The sequence below is a fragment of the Bos taurus genome, chromosome 9, assembly GCF_002263795.3.
Source record: "Bos taurus isolate L1 Dominette 01449 registration number 42190680 breed Hereford chromosome 9, ARS-UCD2.0, whole genome shotgun sequence".
NCBI classification, from domain to species: Eukaryota; Metazoa; Chordata; class Mammalia; order Artiodactyla; family Bovidae; genus Bos; species Bos taurus.
The window spans coordinates 62,475,586-62,495,541 of NC_037336.1; the positions used below are offsets into that span (position 1 = coordinate 62,475,586).

The 19,956-nt window shown below is 39.1% G+C and overlaps 1 protein-coding gene across 3 annotated transcripts in view; it reads right to left on the bottom strand.

Annotated features, from left to right (window-relative positions):
- CFAP206 (cilia and flagella associated protein 206) overlaps positions 1-17,754 on the bottom strand; it is a 35,909-nt gene extending 18,155 nt beyond the window's left edge. Inside the window, exons 1-7 of one of the 3 annotated variants that reach the window (XM_005210892.5) lie at positions 17,452-17,754; positions 15,092-15,200; positions 14,319-14,402; positions 11,452-11,542; positions 9,640-9,828; positions 8,683-8,841; positions 6,970-7,178 (exon numbers count right to left, since the gene is read on the bottom strand). In XM_005210892.5, the coding sequence (XP_005210949.1) occupies positions 6,970-7,178; positions 8,683-8,841; positions 9,640-9,828; positions 11,452-11,542; positions 14,319-14,402; positions 15,092-15,199 (840 nt within the window). In that variant the 5' untranslated portion in view covers position 15,200; positions 17,452-17,754. Of the gene's footprint in view, positions 1-6,969; positions 7,179-8,682; positions 8,842-9,639; positions 9,829-11,451; positions 11,543-14,318; positions 14,403-15,091; positions 15,201-16,987; positions 17,206-17,451 lie in introns of those variants that run through there. The other 2 variants (NM_001046137.2, XM_059889643.1) reach the window with 2 other exon arrangements.
- Positions 17,755-19,956: the final 2,202 nt, after the last annotated feature.

Genomic DNA, 19,956 nt, shown 5'->3' on the forward strand with positions numbered 1-19,956 from the left:
GAAGAATAAAGCAGAAGGCATCATGCTAACTGGTTTCAAACTATTACAAAGTCACAAAGTCACAGTAATTGAAACAACATGGTACTGGCATCAAAACAGACACATAGACTCATAAAACAGAACAGACAGTGCAGAAATAACCCATATATATACAGTCAATTAATTTACCACAAAGCACCAAGAATATTCAATGGAGAGAGGTTAGTCTCTTCAATAAATGGTGCTGGGAAGACTGTACAGCCACCTGCAAAGAACGAAACTGCACCACTATTTTACACCACACACAAAACCAATTCAAAGTGAATTAAGGACTTGAACGTTAGACCTGAAAACATAAACTCCTAGAAGAAAACATAAAACTCCTAGAAGAAAACATAAGCAGTAAAGTCTTGGTGAATTTTTTTTTTCTGACATCAGAAACAAAGGTAACAAAAGCAAAAATCAACAGGTAGAACTGTATCAAACTAAAAAGCTGCACATCCAAAGAGACACAGATGTATAGAACAGTCTTTTGGACTCTGTGGGAGAGGGAGGGAGGATGATTTGGGAGAATGGCATTGAAACATGTATAATATCATATAAGAAATGAATCGCCAGTCCAGGTTCGATGCAGGATACAGGAAGCTTGGGGCTGGTGCACTGGGATGACCCAGAGGGATGGTATGGGGAGGGAGGTGGGAGGGGGGTTCAGGATTGGGAACACGTGTACACCCATGATGGATGCATGTTGATGTATGGCAAAAGCAATACAATATTGTAAAGTAAAAAAAAAAATAAAATAATAAAAAGCTGCACAGTAAAAGGAAACCATCAATAAAATGAAAAGGCAACCAATGGAATGGGAGAAAATATTCACAAATCATGTATCTGATCAAAAATATATAAAGAACCCATACAACTCTAGCAAAAACAAACAATAAAATTTTTTAATGGCCAAAGAATCTGAATAGACTTTTTTCCAAAGAAGACATATAGATGGACAACAAATACATGAAAAATTGCTCAGCATCACTAATCACCAGGAAAATGCAAATCAAAACCAGAATGATATATCACTTCACATCTGACAGAATGGCTACTATCAAAATGACAAGAAAGAACAAGCATTGGCAAAGATACGTGGGAGAAAGGGAACACTTGTGCGCTGCTGGTGGGAATGTAACTCAGTGCAGCCAGTATGGAAAATCTGTAGAGAGGTTCTTCAAAAAATTAAAATAGACCTACCATATGATCCAACAATTCCATTTCTGGGTATTTACCTGGAGAAAATGAATACCTAACTAACTCAATACTAACTAACCTAACTAACCTAATACTAACTCAAAAAGATATATTCACTGATACATGCCCCCAGATTCACTGCAGCGTCATTTACGAGGAAGTCCTGCCATTTGCAACAACATGAATGAACCTTGCAGGAATTTTACTAAGGGAAATATGTCTAACAAAGACAAATATCATATGATCTCACTTACACGAGGAATTTTTTTAAAATTGAAGAATAGTTGATTCACAATTTTGTGTTAATTTTTGGTATACAGAAAGTGATCCAGTTACACATATACAACTTTTTCAGGTTCTTTTTCCATGATAGATTATTACAATATATTGGATATTGTTCCCTGTGCTCTATAATTGTTGTTATATGTGGAATCTTTTTTTAAAAAATTGAACTCATAGATAGAGAACAGATTGGTAATTCCCATTGGTGGGGGGATGAGGTGGGCAAAATGGGTGAAGGGGATGAAAAGGTATACATTTCCACTTATAAGATACATGTCACGGGATGTAATACATAGCATGGTGACTATGACTGTAGTTCATAATACTGTATTGTACAATTGAAGTTGTTAAGAGAGGAGATCTTAAAAGTTCTCATCACAAGAAAAAAAACTGTAACTATATGTGCTGAAGAGTTTAACTAGATTTATTATGGTCACCATTTTGCAACATATTACAATTATGTGATACATCTGAAACAAATATAATCAATTGTATCTCAATAAAAAAAGCTATTTTCAGTATCCTTGATATTGCAGTAAGAAGTATTAATTTTATTGAATTTTGATCTTTATGTGCATAGTTTTTTAACAATCAGATCAAATAGAAAGTATACATAAAACACTTCTCTGAAAGTGGAAATGAAAGTCACTCAACCATGTCCAACTCTTTGTTCTCCAGGCCAGAAAACTGGAGGGGGTAGCCTTTCCCCTCTCCAGGGGATCTTCCCAACCCAGGGATCGAACCCAGGTCTCCAGCATTGCAGGCAGATTCTTTACCAGCTGAGCCACAAGGGAAGCCCAAGCATACTGGAGTGAGTAGCCTATCCCTTCTCCAGCGGGTAGCCTATCCCTTCAGACCCAAGAATCGAACCGGGATCTCCTACATTGCAGGCAGATTCTTTACCAACTGAGCTATCATGCATAGTAAAACACATAGTTCTCTTATATAACTGGATTGCAAGATGAATGAGCCTTTTTCTCCCCTCTCTAGTAGAAAAGCATTTTTATATGAAAGAACAACTGGCAGACAAACTATGATTTTGGAGCCTTATCTATTGGCAGATAGTTTCCTGAGAGTCAATGAAATGAGTCCATCATTTTGGGAAAAGGATAGCTTTTGTTACCCATGATAAAATTCACATTTTGAAAAACTTGCATCTGCCACCATAAACTTGACAGCATCCTAACACAAAGCTATTTCTAATGAGATTGTTGGAGGCAAAAAACACAAGAATAAAGTCACAAACCTTCTTTTCATAGTGCAGTCCAAAAAATGCTTGGGGAAAGTATGTGTACCTAGCATTATTCTTCCTCTCCCCTACTTTTTAAATGATAAGTTTCTCATACTTTCTTCTATGAACATTTTTCAACAAATCTAAAACAAGCACAAATTCCACCTAACTGACATTTTACTTGCATTTTCAGAAAAATCAAGAAGCCCTGTGTAATCTATTCTGTGAATGGCCCTGCAAACACAGCTTGGGCAGAGGAAGTGTACAAAAGTCTTGACTTGTATATTTTAAGAAATGTTGTGTGTCACGCAACTTTTACTGGTACAAAAACAATAAGTGGCTTTCTCTCTTTGGTAACTGCCGTGCTCATCAAAAGCCCACAGAGGGTGGAATTCTGTTCTCTCAGCTAAGACAGTCAGCAAGACTGCAATCACTCCTTCCTTTCTCTTCCAGAATATTTGAATTTGTTCACTATAGCAGATAAAGTCCTGATCAAAAGACAATAACTCACCATCTTACCCAGGATATAACTGGATTTTCCAAATGTCTACATAAACTGAATGTAGCCTTGACAAAAGAAAAATTTTTGAATCAATATTTCAAAAAATCTTATTAATATTTATTCAAATAATGTGACTTTAAAAAAGAGTATTCATAGATTTCATGGATAGGAAAAGGGTTCAGCTAAATATAAACTGAAGTATTTTATAACCTAGCAATAATACTCATTAAATTGTATCCATTCTGTAATGATCAACCTTCAACTGTAACTAAGGCAGATTGATGGGGGAAGGCTGGCGTATCAAAAACTACCATATCCTAGTCAGCCATAAAAAGAGATTTTGCCATCTGCAGTGGCATGGATGGACCTGGAAGGTATGGTGCTTGGTGAAATAAGTCAGATAGAGAAAGACAAGTACTGTATGTTACCACTTATATGTGGAATCCACAAAATAAAACAGACTGCTGCTGCTGCTGCTGCTGCTAAGTTGCTTCAGTCATGTCCGACTCTGTGCCACCCCATAGATGGCAGCCCACCAGGCTCCCCTGTCCCTGGAATTCTCCAGGCAAGAACACTGGACTGGATTGCCATTTCCTTCTCCAATTCATGAAAGTGAAAAGTGAAAGTGAAGTCGTGTCTGACTCTTAGCGACCCCATGGACTGCAGCCCACCAGGCTCTTCCGTCCATGGGATTTTCCAGGCAAGTGTACTGGAGTGGGGCACCATTGCCTTTTCCGATAAAACAGACTAGTGAATATTTAAAAAAAAAAAAAAAAAGACTTGCAGATATAGAGAACAATATAATAGCTACTAGTGGAGAAGCGGGAAGGGCAAAATAGGGATAGGGGATTAAGAGATAAAAACTATAATGTAGAAAATAAATAAACTACAGGGATATATTTTTATACCACAAGGAACATAGCCAATATTCTATAATAACTAAAAACAGAGTACTATCTTTAAAATTTTTGAATGACTATGTTGTACACCTGAAACTAACATTGTAATTCAAGTATGTCTCAATAAAAATAAAAACAATAACAACAAAAAGAAACAGTGATTAAGCAGCAAGAAAGTCAGAAACTTAAAGAAAACTCATTCTGACTCTGACTAAAGGGAGAATGAAAGAGTCATGAAGAGTGCTAAGATCAGAATGTGAACTTTCTCAATAACATGAGCAACAAAGGGTTTGGAAAGGAGCTATTTCAAGAAAAGTAAGAGCCCTTACTTGTGCCCCTATTGAAACGAAGTTAGAATTGCTCTGCTAAGGCCCTGACGATGATGATGGTAAACACTGTTTGTCGTCATCATCATCTTCATCTGTCTGACAACACTGCTCTACCTTATTTACCTAGTGGGGGCTATCAGTAACCCCTTTTTACAGATGTGAGGACTAAGGCACAGAGAAGTCAAGCAACTTCATCAAGGACACAGATTTAGTAAGTAGCAATGGCAGGATTAGAACCTAGGAAGTCTGGCTGCAAGACCCACACTTGGCACTTCAGCCCTCTACTCACCATCTCTCTAGTAAGAGATGTAAGAGTAAGAACTCCAATGAGAATTCAAGACTGTCAGGGAATTTAAGACTTTCCTGGTGGTACAGTGGCTAAGACTCCTCGTTTCCAAAGCAGGGGGCACAGGTTTAATCCTTGGTCGAGGAGACAAGATCCCACTGAATGGCACAGCACCAAAAAGATTTTAAGACTGTCAGTTGGCTGAATACGATTCATGAGTGAAAGCTGTGAGAAGATACTATAGAAGGAACACATCCTCCACAACATCCTTAGAGTATATGTGACAGTTCCCCGAAGTTCTTTCTTATAATATCCCTTTTGAGCATAAAGGACAAAAGTAAATATGAGATTCTGCTCCTGTGGACCCCTACGCACTCAAACTGACTGTGAAATCCTCTTAGTATCTGACTAATTACAAAGGCTGCCAGCCGCAAGTCCATGTCAGGGGAACATCTACCCTGAAGAATGGTTTGGTTTCAGGGAGCTGATTTAGAGCCCTCCCTTCTGAAAGCAAACAGATAGTAGACAAGCTGTGAGGACCCCTCCTAGTTTGTTGCTATGAATTCATGTCTTTGGATGTTATCCTTCTCTCCTCTGTAGTGGAGGTAAGGAGAGAAGACAGACCTAGGGCATCCAAAAATAGTATCAAGGGATTTCCCTGGTGGTCAGTGGTTGGGAATCCATCTTGCAAGGTGGGGGACGTGGGTTCAATCCCTGGTCAGGAACTAGGATGCCATGCGCTGTGGAGCAACTTAACTGGTACGCCACAACGAGAGACCCCGTGTGCCACAACTACTGAAGCCCGCGTGCTCTGGAGCCTGCACGCTGCAGCTACTGTGCCTGCGAGCCACAAGTAGAGTCCATGCATCGCAGTGAAAGATCTCACACGACACAGTGAGGATCGTGAGCGCCACGACAAAGACCTGACACAGCCTTATCAAAACAAACGAACAAAGTACTACTGAGTAATCAACATACATGTGAAAACAAAAAGGGGGGCAGAACACAGCCTGTTGTATCCCTCAAGACATTAGTATTCACTTGCACAAAAGACAGTTCCACCAATCCTGTGGTCTTACGGGTACTGGAAAATAAGAGGCTGTGTGAAGGGAAACAGCGACTGGGGGGTGGATGTATTAATCAATTCAGCGGGGTAATATAGAGGTGTACCAAATCAAAACGCTGTACAATTCAAATATCCTACAACTTTGTCAATTACACCTCAATATAGCTAGGGGGAAAAAAACAGAAAACAAAACAGTAACTGGTAGAAACTTAGTTTGCTGCCATGACACAGTTAAGAAACTGTGTTTCCTGGAATCTTAGGATGGCTTGGGAATGCTCCTTGAGGAAAAGGGCCTCTGATCCTTTGGTCTAGATACTTGCTTTATATTTTAAGGAGTAAGTAAACTTCTTCTGGGTAAGTTTCTATTAGAAAGGGCTCTGATGCTTTTTAAAAAAAAGTTGAAAATCACCACTTTACCATACCATATTTTCCAACTCTTTGCAGGGAGAGTGTTTGGTTTGTTTATTAGATCTAGAGAAGCAGGAAAAAAATCTCCTCCACCAAATTTTACAATTAGAACAAGTAATTACATAAAAGTTCTTTGAGTGCCAAAAACCTGCCAAACTATATGTTAAACACTTGTTCTGAATGAAAGCAAACAATGCAACATGTCTTATACACAGACATATACCTGCATTACCATACCATGCAACAATCATATTACCAAGGACCAAAGAGAATCAACTATCAAAAATCCTCTCAACGCACCTTCATTAAAATCAGCATCCAACTCTCCCATTTCTATTTCAGTCCTTGATCCTACAGACGCAATATATGCTGAACACTTATTAAGGTTGCTTTCTTTATCAATGACCTGGTCACCCCACAATGTATAAGGAGGTTGTGATAAACAGCAAACAAGGCCCTACTATATAGCATGGGGATATATTCAATATCCTATAATAAACCATTAAGGAAAAGAATGTTTAAAAAGTTGGAACCTGGATCACAGTAAGTGGAAAAGTTGGAACCTGGATCATAGAAAGTGCTAAAAAAAAAAAAAAAAACCTATTTAATCAGTGGCTTTTTTTAAAATTAAGCTCAACATTTAATTCAAAGCAAGTGTATATATGTCTATATATACACATATATACATATACATATATGAGGTTGCATTCTGTGGAAATGGCCAGCTCTTAAGACAATAACTCACCAAAATGACCTGAAGGAAGATCTCGCATTGCCGCACATTATATAGGGCTTCTCTTAACATATAAGGCTGAAGTTCTTGACTCATGAGGGGATTCTTTGCTACCTTCTCCAGGATGGCTGTGTAGCGGTATGCCTGTTCCTGAACCACTTCAAGCTGGGAATCAACATGCTGAGTGGTGGCTGGGATTGCTTCCTGTAGAATAGCTGGCACTGGTTTGAAAGGCATAATAAAGGAAACATGAGGCAAGCTAAAAGAATTCAGAAAAACAAAGCCTAGAAAGTAGTCATATTTAAACAGTAGGTTGAGTCCATTTTTTTTTCTTAACCAAATTAATAATAAAGAGGCAGGTGTTTCATCACTTCTATATCAGGAAGGAAAGAACAAAAAAGAAAAACTTATCAAAAAACAAATAAAACAAAACACCACACTGCCGGAATAAGAACTAAAAGTTAAATCAGATCACCTTGTCAACAAAATACAGAAGAGTCTAAAGAACAGACAGGCTTTGGTGTTATGTGCAATTAATTACGTGCTTCTAGAAAAGCCACTATTATCTCTTCTGTGAATCTTCTTTATGCTTGTAAAAAAGGAAATAAAAGAGTACCACTTAAGAAACTCACTGGGATACAGGAAAACAACAGAATCATCTAGCAAAGTAGGGAAATGTATGAAGAATGGGAATTGGACTTTTTAGAACACTTTTTAAATTGCAAAAACAATTACCCTATTGTACTAGATCAGTGATCTGGTAATAGACACTAACACCTTCTCAGTGGGCCTACATGTGTGCCACACACACAAGGAATTTACTCCTACTGGTTGGTCTTTGAGCAAATATTTCAACAAATGCTTTCAAACTTATAGAGATAATGAATGCATTAAGTATGTAACAGCATAGTAGAGGCTCTGGATTTATATACTTGCAAATATTCTCCTCTTATTCTATTTCATTCCATTAACCACATCAGCAACAGTTTTCTTTTCAGGGTGATTTTCATTTTTTGAATCACTGAATTTTATTCCATTTTGATTATTTGGCTTGGAGGGCTTCCCAGGTGGTACCAACAGTAAAAAATCCACCTGCCAATGCAGGAGATGCAAGAGATGCGAGTTTGATCTCTGGGTTGGGAAGATCCCCTAGAGTAGGAAATAACAACCACTCCAGTTTTCTTTCCTGGAAAATCCCATGGACAGAAGAGCCTGGTGGGCTACAGTCCATGGGATTGCAAAAAGTCAGACACAACTGAGCATATATGCATGCAAAGAACATAGAGGTCCATTGAATTGGGGAGGCTGGACTCTGGAGGTCCTCTCGATCCTTTTACTGATTCACACCCCATACTAGCTTCATGTGCAGCGCATGCTCAGTCGTGTCTGACTCTTTTGACCTAATGGACTGTAGCCCACCAAGCTCCTCTGTCCATGGAATTTCCAGTAAGAATACTGGAGTGGGTTGCCATTTCCTACTCCAGGGGACCTTCCCAATGCAGGGATCAAAGCCCCTGGCTTCATGGTACATAAAAATGTATGGTCTTGCCCCAATAACATGAAAGATTACTGTACATTATGAACAGTAGGCAGTATCTAAGGTATAATCAAAACTGCAAATGTTAAACCTAAGAATACCAGTGATGTACTGTGTATTATTTTCCTCTGTTTCCATTAAAATTTAAACCTGTGTAACCTATAGAATTAACCTAATGATATACCTACAGTCATCAATGCCTTCTCCTCCCTTTCCACAGTCTCTGTTAAATAAACGAATTCCAGTCACAATCATGGTGAGTTCTTTCAGCTGGCGTTCTTTGTCTTTCTTGGAAAGAGTTAGAAATGTCCCAAGTTCAGTTTGAGGAAATACACTCTGTAGGGCAGCTAAACAAACCACAAAAAGGACAACAAAATGGTAGAATAAAGATACCAGAACTTAAATAGCAAGTCTCTTTCAGCAGAAACCTAAGGGGCTTGTCTTTATAGAGTTACTTAGATGATTCTTTAACTGTCTGATACCTGATTCCAGAATACTTGGCAAAATTTAGCATACATCAAAGCTGAGCTGCTAAAAATAATGCCATTGCCTCACATCTTTTTCTACAATTATGCATCCATCAGTAATTTTTTGGCAATGGGCATTAAAACAAACTCTATGAGTAGGATTCTGAGTAGAAAAAAAAAATGATGCTTTAAAAGCATTATGGAAGAAAGCCATGGGAAGATTAGAGATATTGCCTATTCCTTATCTTATATACAAAACTGGGCAAGTATTTCCTAAGGATAAAACAGTGTTGTTTACCTTCATCCATCCTAGAAGAAAAACTCAACTCCTTTCACCAGTATGAAATTTACTCTCCCAACATTTCCCACTCCTCAGCCAGCCTGGTACTCTTAATCATACTGCCAATGCTTCTCTAGTGAGGAGTAATACGTCCCTAGGTACATACAGCTCTAAGAAGATGAACATATTCACTTCCCAGAGGTGCTACTTGAGTTTTAGTGATGCTACACTGTGTAAGAGGAATGTGGGTAAATTTTAACCTCTTATTTGCGCTAATTTTTTTTTTTCAGACAAAAGGAGAAAACTTCAACGTTCAGCACTTGTAATTCACCATATTTTATAAGATACGATGTTCACGTATGTTCACACATGGAATGGAAATGATGTACATTTTTTACCTGTTGCCTCTCTGACAATCTTGATGTCTGTTGGGGACCCCAGCCCAGAACGCAGTAACACGTAGCTGACGATCTTGCGGTAGAGGCTTTCCAGCTCCTCTCGGACACATGCTCGACTGTCTGTAATCTCTCTGCTAACAGAACTTAATCTAGACTCTATGACCTGGTGATGTTCTTCAAGAAATTCCTCTAAAAATGGCAATAGACAATGTTCCATATATTGATACTTTGAATTCTTCTCCAATAAGAAAATAGGACCAGAGGGGGAAATGGCATGGTATGGAAATTTTACTGCATGAAAACAAGTATTTGCTTAGGATATAGTCATCAAAACAAAAAAATAAATAGTGGCCAGCAAGTAACTTCAAGACAAAAATCTGGTGGCAAAGATGTACTACTGTGATTTAAATGGCATACTTTGTCAAAACATGTAAGACATTTAAACAGACAATCCAAACATAATAGATAGGGCTAAAACCTCCTAGTTAAGCAGGAAGTATACAAGACATTTTATAATATACATTATAAACATTATATACACATATTATGTATGTATATACATTATAAACATATACAGTATAAATTATATGTACTATCTATATGCTATTGGTAAGCACATATAGTATACTATATGTAAGCAAATATAAATACCCATAAAGATAGTATAAATTTTCCTCTTCAACTATGTGTGTTTCTATTTTAATTCTAGATAAATTTCCTTTGAATGGCATTACTGTAATACAATATTGCATCAGGAACTGTATCCCTCACCCTTCTTCCTGTGATACAGTGAGGTTTAAGCTTAATTGTGGCAGAAGCCACACTTCACCAGCACTATAATTTTTGCAACTAAGTCAATTAGATACCCTTTAACAAGGGCAATAATTAAAATATCAACCATACACAATTCATAGCTATAACTTTACCACAAAACCTCAAACTTTGAAATTAAGAAAAATCTAAATTACATCAATTCATTACTATTATTTTAAAATGTCATTGTGATGGTTTAGTCACTAAGTTGTGTCCAACTTGTGACCCCATGTACAGTAGCCTGCCAGGCTCCTCTGTCCATGTGGATTCTCTAGGCAAGAATACTGGAGTGGGTTGGCAGCTCCTTCTCCAGGGGATCTTCCCAACCCAGGAATCAAACCCAGGTCTTCTGCGTTACAGGCAGATTCTTTACCAACTGAGCCACGAGGGAAGCCCTAAAATGCCATTATTATTAATCAAAAAAGCAAGATACATGATTTTACACATATAGCATAACTAAAAGTTTAATACATAAAGAGAAAAAAGACAATGAAAATAACCAAATGGTTAATAATGATATCATTACAGTCAGCAGAGGCAATCTTTATTTCCCTTTTTATCTTGTTTCCAGTTTATCTCAGATGTATGTAATAAATGATTTACATACAAAATATGTTCTGAGCTTATATTTCCCATCATTAACTTCATTTTTCGGTAAGTTACATAATTTAGGAAAGCATTGTGAGATAATAATATAAACCAGGAACCAAAAAAATCAGCAAATTAAAAATTTTAACTTCAGTGGGCTGGCTGCTTTATGATATTATATATTAGTCGTATAACAGTTAAAGCACAATAGACTCAAACTTTTGACACTCATTAAGGCCAATGGTCTCATTTAGCATCTCCAATATTATCACATTCTTCAAAGTTGGAAAAAATTTCAAAAGACAGGCAAAAAAGTTAAATTGTTCTTCATCAACCAAATGAAGCCCTATAACCTGAAATACAAAATGAATCTTCTTTTAAAGGGTATCAATATAGGTAGATATACATTACCTCGACTTGTATAATTCATATCAAAATAGACTTGCATCTTAATGGTGTCCAGGGAAGGATTTTTGCTGTCCAATAGCCGATTCACACAAAGCTAAAAGAGAATATCCCATAAATGCTTCTAGTTATATTTTCTGAAGCAATTAAAAGTATTTTCCAATGTTATTTTTAAAATCAAAGAGAAACATCAAAGCAATAGCTTCTGATATTTATCTACCAATAACCCCTTTTATTATTTTTTTCCTCAGAACTTCATGCTTTATAGATCATTTAACCAATAACATTTATTAAGTAATAAGCTATTTCCCCTGAGTTAGCCAATATTACCATACCCAGGTGGCTAATAGTCTAATTGGAGGCAAGGACCTCGACAAGGCCAGTCTCTGAAGACTGAATGTGGGTGGACATTGCATGAAGCTTATGCTCATGTCTGGAGCTCTCCTTGAGTTCCTCATTACCATTTATTTGAACCTTCATGCTCCCTTTTTTTTAGCTGATGCTGGAGGTCATGTCCATTTTATAAGAAGCTGCTGTGGCAACCATCCTCTGGTCACAGACAATCTCTGACCCTGCCTCCTGTTTCAAAATTTCTTCCTCTGGTCCATTTTCTCCTGTCTGCCTTCCTCTGCCCCCTCCCCACACTGACACACACACAGATAGCTTATCCTCCTCCTCTGTGTTGCCTTGTTATGATAGACAGTTAACCTGAATTTTTCTTTTCTCCTCTCTTCGCCATCCCCCAACCCTACTCTTCCCTCTCTCATGTTGGACTTTATGTCTGTACCTGGCAGGCACATCAACAGCTTCACTCAGCCCACCTCCCAGGGCACCAACACTACTTTCCTGGGAGAAGGGAGAGGAGAAAGCAGGAGTGAGGATGGGACACCTGGACTGTTCCAGGTGGAGAGGTGCCGGTCCAAGCACAGACTTTACAAGTGCAAAAATTAGCACATCCACATGATTCTTAATTGAGAAAAAAGGAAACACTTTTTATCACTTGAATTATGATATAAATTGACAGTTAATGTCCCTGTTACATTAAAAGTACACTGAGCATAGGGAACTATATTCAATATCCTGGGATAAACCATAATGGAAAAGAATATAAAAAAGAATTTATATATGTGTGTATAACTGATTCACTTTGCTGTGCAGTGGAAATTAACACAATATTGTAAGTCAACTACACTGCAATAAGAAAAATAAAATTCAAAAAATATATCAAACTCTTGCCAACTTAGTTGAGTTAGAGGGGGTGAAAATTGCTTCTAAAGCCATGAAAAGGAGAAAAACACTTTCTGCCCCTCCTTGGTTCTTCTCCACGGCTTTCCAACAAAATTTCTGACTGACCATTAGTCATTTCCCCTATTGCTAAGAACAGGCTTTATAGCACATTCTTAGTTTCAGCACAGAAAGACCCAGCTCTCAGCTGCCATAGAGAATCATGGAGTTTCTTCTGCATGTTATCCTAACAACATATTCTGTAGTTTCAATCTTCCAAAGCTCTTCTTGATCCTCTAATATCTGCGGACAGACCTATGTTTCACTATGGAAATTGCTGGCTGAGAGAGAAGATGGAGATGATGAAAATTTTCTCTGCCATTTGTTTGAGCTCAGAAAATATCCACATACAAGTCTGGGAAAGCTTGTTTCAAGTCTTTTGTGTGAAGGAGGGAATTAAAATCATTAAGCCCAGGAGGAAAAATAATGTTGAAATTTTAGGAAATCCATTCACAAATATTTAGAAAATAAACATGTAAGTATCTAAACCCAGTGAGTCAAACTTAAAACATATGGAAAAATTAACAGTATCTAAAGTTCCTGCCTTCTTTAGTTCTTACAACTGCTTTTCAGGCACATCTACTTGATTTCCTTCTTTTTTTTTTTTTCTTTTATAGTAGATCATTTATGGTTAGCTCTTCATCTGTTTTAAATACAGCAGTGTATAGATGTCAATCTCAAATTCCCAAACTATCCTATGAATCATTTTGCTCTTGGGTTCAATTTTCCTTTTAGAAAACACAAATTATGTTGAATCAATAATTATATGAATACGAATTTGTATATAACTTAACTGTATATTAGTTAATTTTCTCAATGTCTCATTAGATGAATAAGATGTCTCTAAAATACTGCGGCAGACACTGCCAGCATCCATACCCCTCCTTCCTTACTAACAAAGCCTCAATCTGGATTAAGGCAGAGATTTCCTTTCAGCTAAAAAAGGAAAGAGGAAAACAATCAATATCCCAGGCTCACTTGAAATATCATTCTATTCAATAAATGCAAGGGCTTCCCAGGAGGCACAGTGATAAAGAATCCACCTGCCAATGCAGGAGACACAGGAGGTATGGTTCAGTCCCTGGGTTGGGAAGGTCCCCTGGAGAAGGAAATGACAGCCCACTCCAGTATTCTTGCCTGGAGAATTCCACAGACAGAGGAGCCTGGTAGGCCACAGCACATGGGCTGGCAAACAGTCAGATGCGACTGAGCACGCAGGCAGGCCACAAATGGGGAGAGATGGGGGAGTTCTGGGAAAGCCCATTATTTTCCAAAAACAAAGCGACAGATCCAATTGCACACACATTTTGACCTTTGTCCTCTCACCTTATACCTGCCTAAAGGTGGAAGAGCTTTCTTGTGACCCTGGGGTGAAAACACATGCATGATGGTGACCTAGGAAGTCAGGAAAAACAACCTATGAACCTCTAGACGTCATCCTATGAGAAAAAATTTAATCTCTAATTTGTTTGCACCACTGTTTGGTGGGGTTTTGTTTCATGGAGCTGAAGGCACTATTGATCAACACAAATCAAATATTTAGAATTGTGAGTAAATCATTCAAAATTTGAGAATTGTTGGATAATCACCTTTACCAGTTTCTGCACATCACTTTTTGTGAGCGTTCTATCCGTGTTAAAGCCATTACTCGGGTCCAGAACAACAGCTTTCACCTGAGAGTAGGAAAAAGTCCATTACATTTATTTCATATTACTACAACATTAGTTTAATGTTTTTCCACTTTTAAAATAACTCCCTCTTAAAAAAAATAAAATAAAATAACTCCCTCTTGATTACCCAGGGGTCGATCCTTCAGCTGAGTTTCTTACAACCCAGTTTATCAGCATCTTCATCAGAAACTGGAGAAAGGGAAGAATTTTATCTTGGGAAACTAATTTGAATATTTTTACCATATTTTTATTGTGTATTATTATACCAAAAGCAAGAATAGAGAGATATCGAGGAAATGAGTAATTTTTACAACAGTGAACAATACATGTTAAAAAGAAAAAAACTTACAACACAGGAAAAACATTATTGATGTTTCTAAGATTCTTTGAGATCTTCTAAATCAGTCTCTTAAACCTAGAACTAACATGCTTTATAGATTTAAAAAAAAAACAACAACAGTATTTTTGCCTGGAAAAATCCCATGGACAGAGGAGCCTCACAGGCTACAATTCATGCAGTTGCAAAGAGTTAGACACGACTGAGCACACCCAAACACAATTTGTCTACCAATCGCCATAGGTTTTCAACGGAATAAGTTAAGAAAACATCACAGAATTCTAATAGCAAGATAGGCACTGCTGAAAAATTTTTTTTTAACAAAGCAGTAATTCACAAAAATATTTATTCTTACCATAAAAGCAACCAGAGTTTCAGGAACAATCTCTCCATGGGCTGCACATTCTTGTCCTATTTCTCGAATGATATTCTTTATAACACTTTCAGCCTGAGTGGGAGGCATTCTAAATAAAAAGATTTTTTTAATTGTATTTATATTTTTTCCTTTTGAGATTTCACCACTAATATATTTGTAAAGAGTAATATTATTTATTAACTTAATAATATTTACTAGTATACAGGCCCCTCTTGTTTTTCCTTAGTTGGTTTCATATTTATAAAAATGAAGGACTGATGATAACAGTGAGAGCAATTGGGACTTAATGATTGAAACATTTCCTCTTTATTTAAATGATGGTGGTTATCAAAAGTACCCTTATAACATGATATTTTTTAATTAAAAAAATGTTAAACAGTATTAGAAATGGGGGATGGGTAGGAGTAGAATTAGTGAGAAATTCCACTATGTAGGCGGCAAAATCAGCTTGAAACAGGACATGCTTATTTCATCACATTCACTAAATGACCTTTCATAATTATCAGAGACTCTTGGAACACAATTCTTGCTCAAATCATCAAAATTCTATTTCTTGCACATCCAAGTGAAGGTTTAGACTCTTGATTAAAAACATAAAAGCAAAAAAACCAAAACATATAACGAGTTATGGATCACGGGGAAAAAAATGAACTCCTGGTGAAAAGGTGGTAGGTGTTAATAGTGATCAGGTTTTCTGATCTAAGCACAGGGGAAATTAGCATGCAGAGAATACAAAGGCATGTCAGGTAGGTAAAGATCACTTTCAGCATATCAGGGTTCAGGTAAGGTTAACAACACCTGGCATCTAGTCCAGGAGAACCAGAGAGCCTGGTTTCCATTGTGCCCTGTTTTCTAGCTGAAACCTTGGCCATTTCCTTAACTTCTCTTTGAAGTGATTTTCTCATCTGAAAAGTATGAATCCTACTACTACTCTCTCCCGGGAGCTGTCCTGAGGACGGAGTTCTATATCAGTTCAGTTCTGTTCAGTTCAGTCGCTCAGTCGTGTCCGATTCTTTGCGACCCCATGGACTGCAGCAGGCCAGGCCTCCCAGTCCACCACTAACTCCTGGATTTTACACAAACTCATGTCCACTGAGTCGGTGATGCCATCCAAGCATCTTATCCTCTATACAATGCTGTCTAGATTGGTCATAGCTTTTCTTTCAAGGAGCAAACATCTTTTAATTTCATGGCTTCAGTCACCATCTGCAGTGATTTTGGAGCCCAAGAATATAAAGTCTGTCACTGTTTCCATTGTTTCCCCATCTATTTGCCATGTTATGACCAACCTAGATAGCATATTCAAAAGCAGAGACATTACTTTGCCAACAAAGGTTCGTCTAGTCAAGGCTATGGTATTTCCTGTGGTCATGTATGGATGTGACAGCTGGACTGTGAAGAAGGCTGAGCACCGAAGAATTGATGCTTTTGAACTGTGGTGTTGGAGAAGACTCTTGAGAGTCTCTTGGACTGCAAGGAGATCCAACCAGTCCATTCTAAAGGAGATCAGCCCTGGGATTTCTTTGGAAGGAATGATGCTAAAGCTGAAACTCCAGTACTTTGGCCACCTCACGCGAAGATTTGACTCATTGGAAAAGACTGATGCTGGGAGGGATTGGGGGCAGCAGGAGAAGGGGACGACAGAGGATGAGATGGCTGGATGGCATTACTGACTCGATGGACATGAGTCTGAGTGAACTCCGGGAGTTGGTGATGGACAGGGAGGCCTGGCATGATGCGATCCATGGGGTCGCAAAGAGTCCGACACGACTGAGCGACTGATCTGATCTAATCTGATCTGACGGGACCAGAGGCCAAGATCTTAGTTTTCTGAATGTTGAGTTTTAAGCCAACTTTCTCACTCTCCTCTCTCACTTTCATCAAGAGGCTCTTTAGTTCCTCTTCACTTTCTGCCAGTAGGGTGGTGTCATTTGTGTATCTGTGGTTATTGATATTTCTCCCAGCAATCCTGATTCCAGCTTGTGCTTTATCCAGCCGAACATTTCGCAAGATGTACTCCGCATATACGTTAAGTAAGCAGGGTGACAATATACAGCCTTGACGTACTCCTTTCCCAGTCTATATACTTAGTTGTTAACATAGCGTTGGCAGAAAGTAAGCGCATCAAACAGCAGCCTGGTAACTAACAAACGCCTGCTCAATGAATAGAAGCCGCGCGTGTGCGCGTGCGCCGTCGGGCACCTGGTACAGGTCTCTGCGGGTTCTCCTCAGTCCCCGCCCCCTGGCCCTCCTCACAACCCCCGCCTCAGCCTAAACCCCCCGAGTTCTAGCCGGCGGGGGTGCGAGCGGTGCCGAGCAGCACTGGTTAGCGATCTGACCTGGGGACCTGTGAGCCTCCGACCAGAAGCGACCGCTCTTTACGCTCAGCGGCGGGGCCTGAAGAGTCCTTACTGTCAGTTTCCCCTGATCCAGGTTAGACGACATGCTGCCCCTGCCCAGGCTCCGTCCGCTGACCCATGCTCGCCTCCTCGCGAGGTACACTCCGGGATCAAGGGCGCGGAGCCCGGGGTGGGCTGACCTTGGCTGTAGTGAAGAGCTACAGCCGGGTCTACCCAATTCTTCCCTGGGGCTATCACGGCAGTCCGGCACTCTTGGAGTAACCATGGAGACCAAACGCTAGGGCCCGAAAGGGGCGGGGCCTGGGCGTGGGTAGAGCCAAGGTGGGGAGGCGTGGCTGGGTCCAAAAGAGAGCCTTTTACTGGAAGGGATGGGCGAGAATAACTTAAAAAAAAAAAAAAAAAGACAAGCAAGATACAGAGAGACCCAAAGCTCAGACAGAAGAAGACAGGTTCACTACACCTCAGTGAACTAAAGGATGTCAAAAACTAGATTTCTTAAACAACCGTATTAGCAGCGTGGAAACCTATACAGTGTTTTTAAAAAAAAAAAAGAAAAAAAGGAGATATGGGCAAATTCTCTGCAAGTATCAGTAGACTCATGATTAAGGATCTCTAACTAAGATCATGGCATCTGGTCCCATCACTTCATGGGAAATAGATGGGAAACAGTGGAAACAGTGTCAGACTTTATTTTGGGGGGCTCCAAAATCACTGCAGATGGTGACTGCAGCCATGAAATTAAAAGACGCTTACTCCTTGGAAGGAAAGTTATGACCAACCTAGATAGCATATCAAAAGCAGAGACACTACTTTGCCAACAAAGGTCCATCTAGTCAAGGCTATGGTTTTTCCAGTGGTCATGTATGGATGTGAGAGTTGGACTGTGAAGAAAGCTGAGCACCGAAGAACTGATGCTTTTGAACTGTGGTGTTGGAGAAGACTCTTGAGAGTTCCTTGGACTGCAAGGAGATCCAACCAGTCCATTCTAAAGGAGATCAGTCCTGGGTGTTCTTTGGAAGGAGTGATGAAACTCCAGTACTTTGGCTACCTCATGCGAAGAGTTGACTCATTGGAAAAGACTGATGCTGGAAGGGATTGGGGGCAGGAGGAGAAGTGAACTCTCCTTGAGTTGGAGTGAACTCCGGGAGTTGGTGATGGATAGGGAGGCCTGGCGTGCTGCGATTCATGGGGTCGCAAAGAGTCGGACACCACTGAGTGACTGAACTGAACTGAACTGAATGTATCTGAACAGCATTTATATGGATGTTCACTTATAACTATTCAATGGTGCACATGTTACATTAACCTTTTCTGTATATGTTATATTTCATAATAAAAAGTAAAGAAAAGGCACAATAATGGAGAACTTCTCCACTTCGGGTTATGCTTTTGGGCTATATAGGTCATTAAAATAGAGCTGCATCCTGGTTTCCAGAAATCCTCAAAGTTAAAATAAAAGTTCAGATCTCGTGCTTTTCACCTATCTCACTCATGTTCTCTATTATTATCCATGCACTGTGCAACAGTTGGCTATTTTTTCAAAACACAAACCATCATGTTAGTCTATGAAATATGCGTGGTTTACCAGTTTTGAAACGGAGGAAGTCATAGTCTTAGAATTAGCTGACAATGTACTTTTCCAGTTTAACTTTCCTTCTCCACAGAAATGTTTGCTAATGCAGTGGGTAGCTGAATTTTCAGAATAATGATGAAAAAGAAACCGTTGCCCAAGGAAGACAATGCAAGTCATTCTTACTGAAGTTTCCCTTAGAAAAAGCATTAACTATTTTTAGTCTGCTTTCCCACATCCTTTCAGTCAAGATTCACAAGATCATTTCTTAATCATCTTCCTTAGAGAGATTCCTCTTTAGAGTTAGTTACATGGGCACAGATATAAAGAGCCAGAAAAAAAGCAAATTTTGAGTTTCCCGACACAAAAAGAGCAAGCTTCTTAAGTTCATTAGTGTGCGTGTGTGCTAAGTTGCTTCAGTTGTGGCTGACTCTGTGTGACCCTATGGACTGTAGCCTGTTAGACTCCTCTGTCCATGGGATTCTCCAGGCAAGAATACTGGAGTGGATTGCTGTATCCTTCTCCAGGTGATCTTCCCAACCCAGGGATCAAACCCATGTCTCTTACATCTCCTGCAATGGCAGGAAGGTTCTTTATCACTAGCACCACCTGGGAAGCCCAAGTTCATTAGACTTACCCCTAAAAATTGGCCTTTCTTTATGGTTGTCAGTTACCTTTAAAGGTAAGATGAAGGATGAGCAAAAGCATTACTTATTGGTTTCCCATCTTTTTCTCCATCACATGCCTCAGCCCTTGGGGAAACAACAAACCTTAGGGTCAGATTTTCACAACCTAGGTGGGGGTGGGGCTAAGGGGTGACTTGAAACACTTACTGCAGATCCCCAAGCATGGGGTCCTGTTCTTTCAAGTGTTACAAGAGAAGTGAAATTACAAGAACACAAAATGAGAAAAAT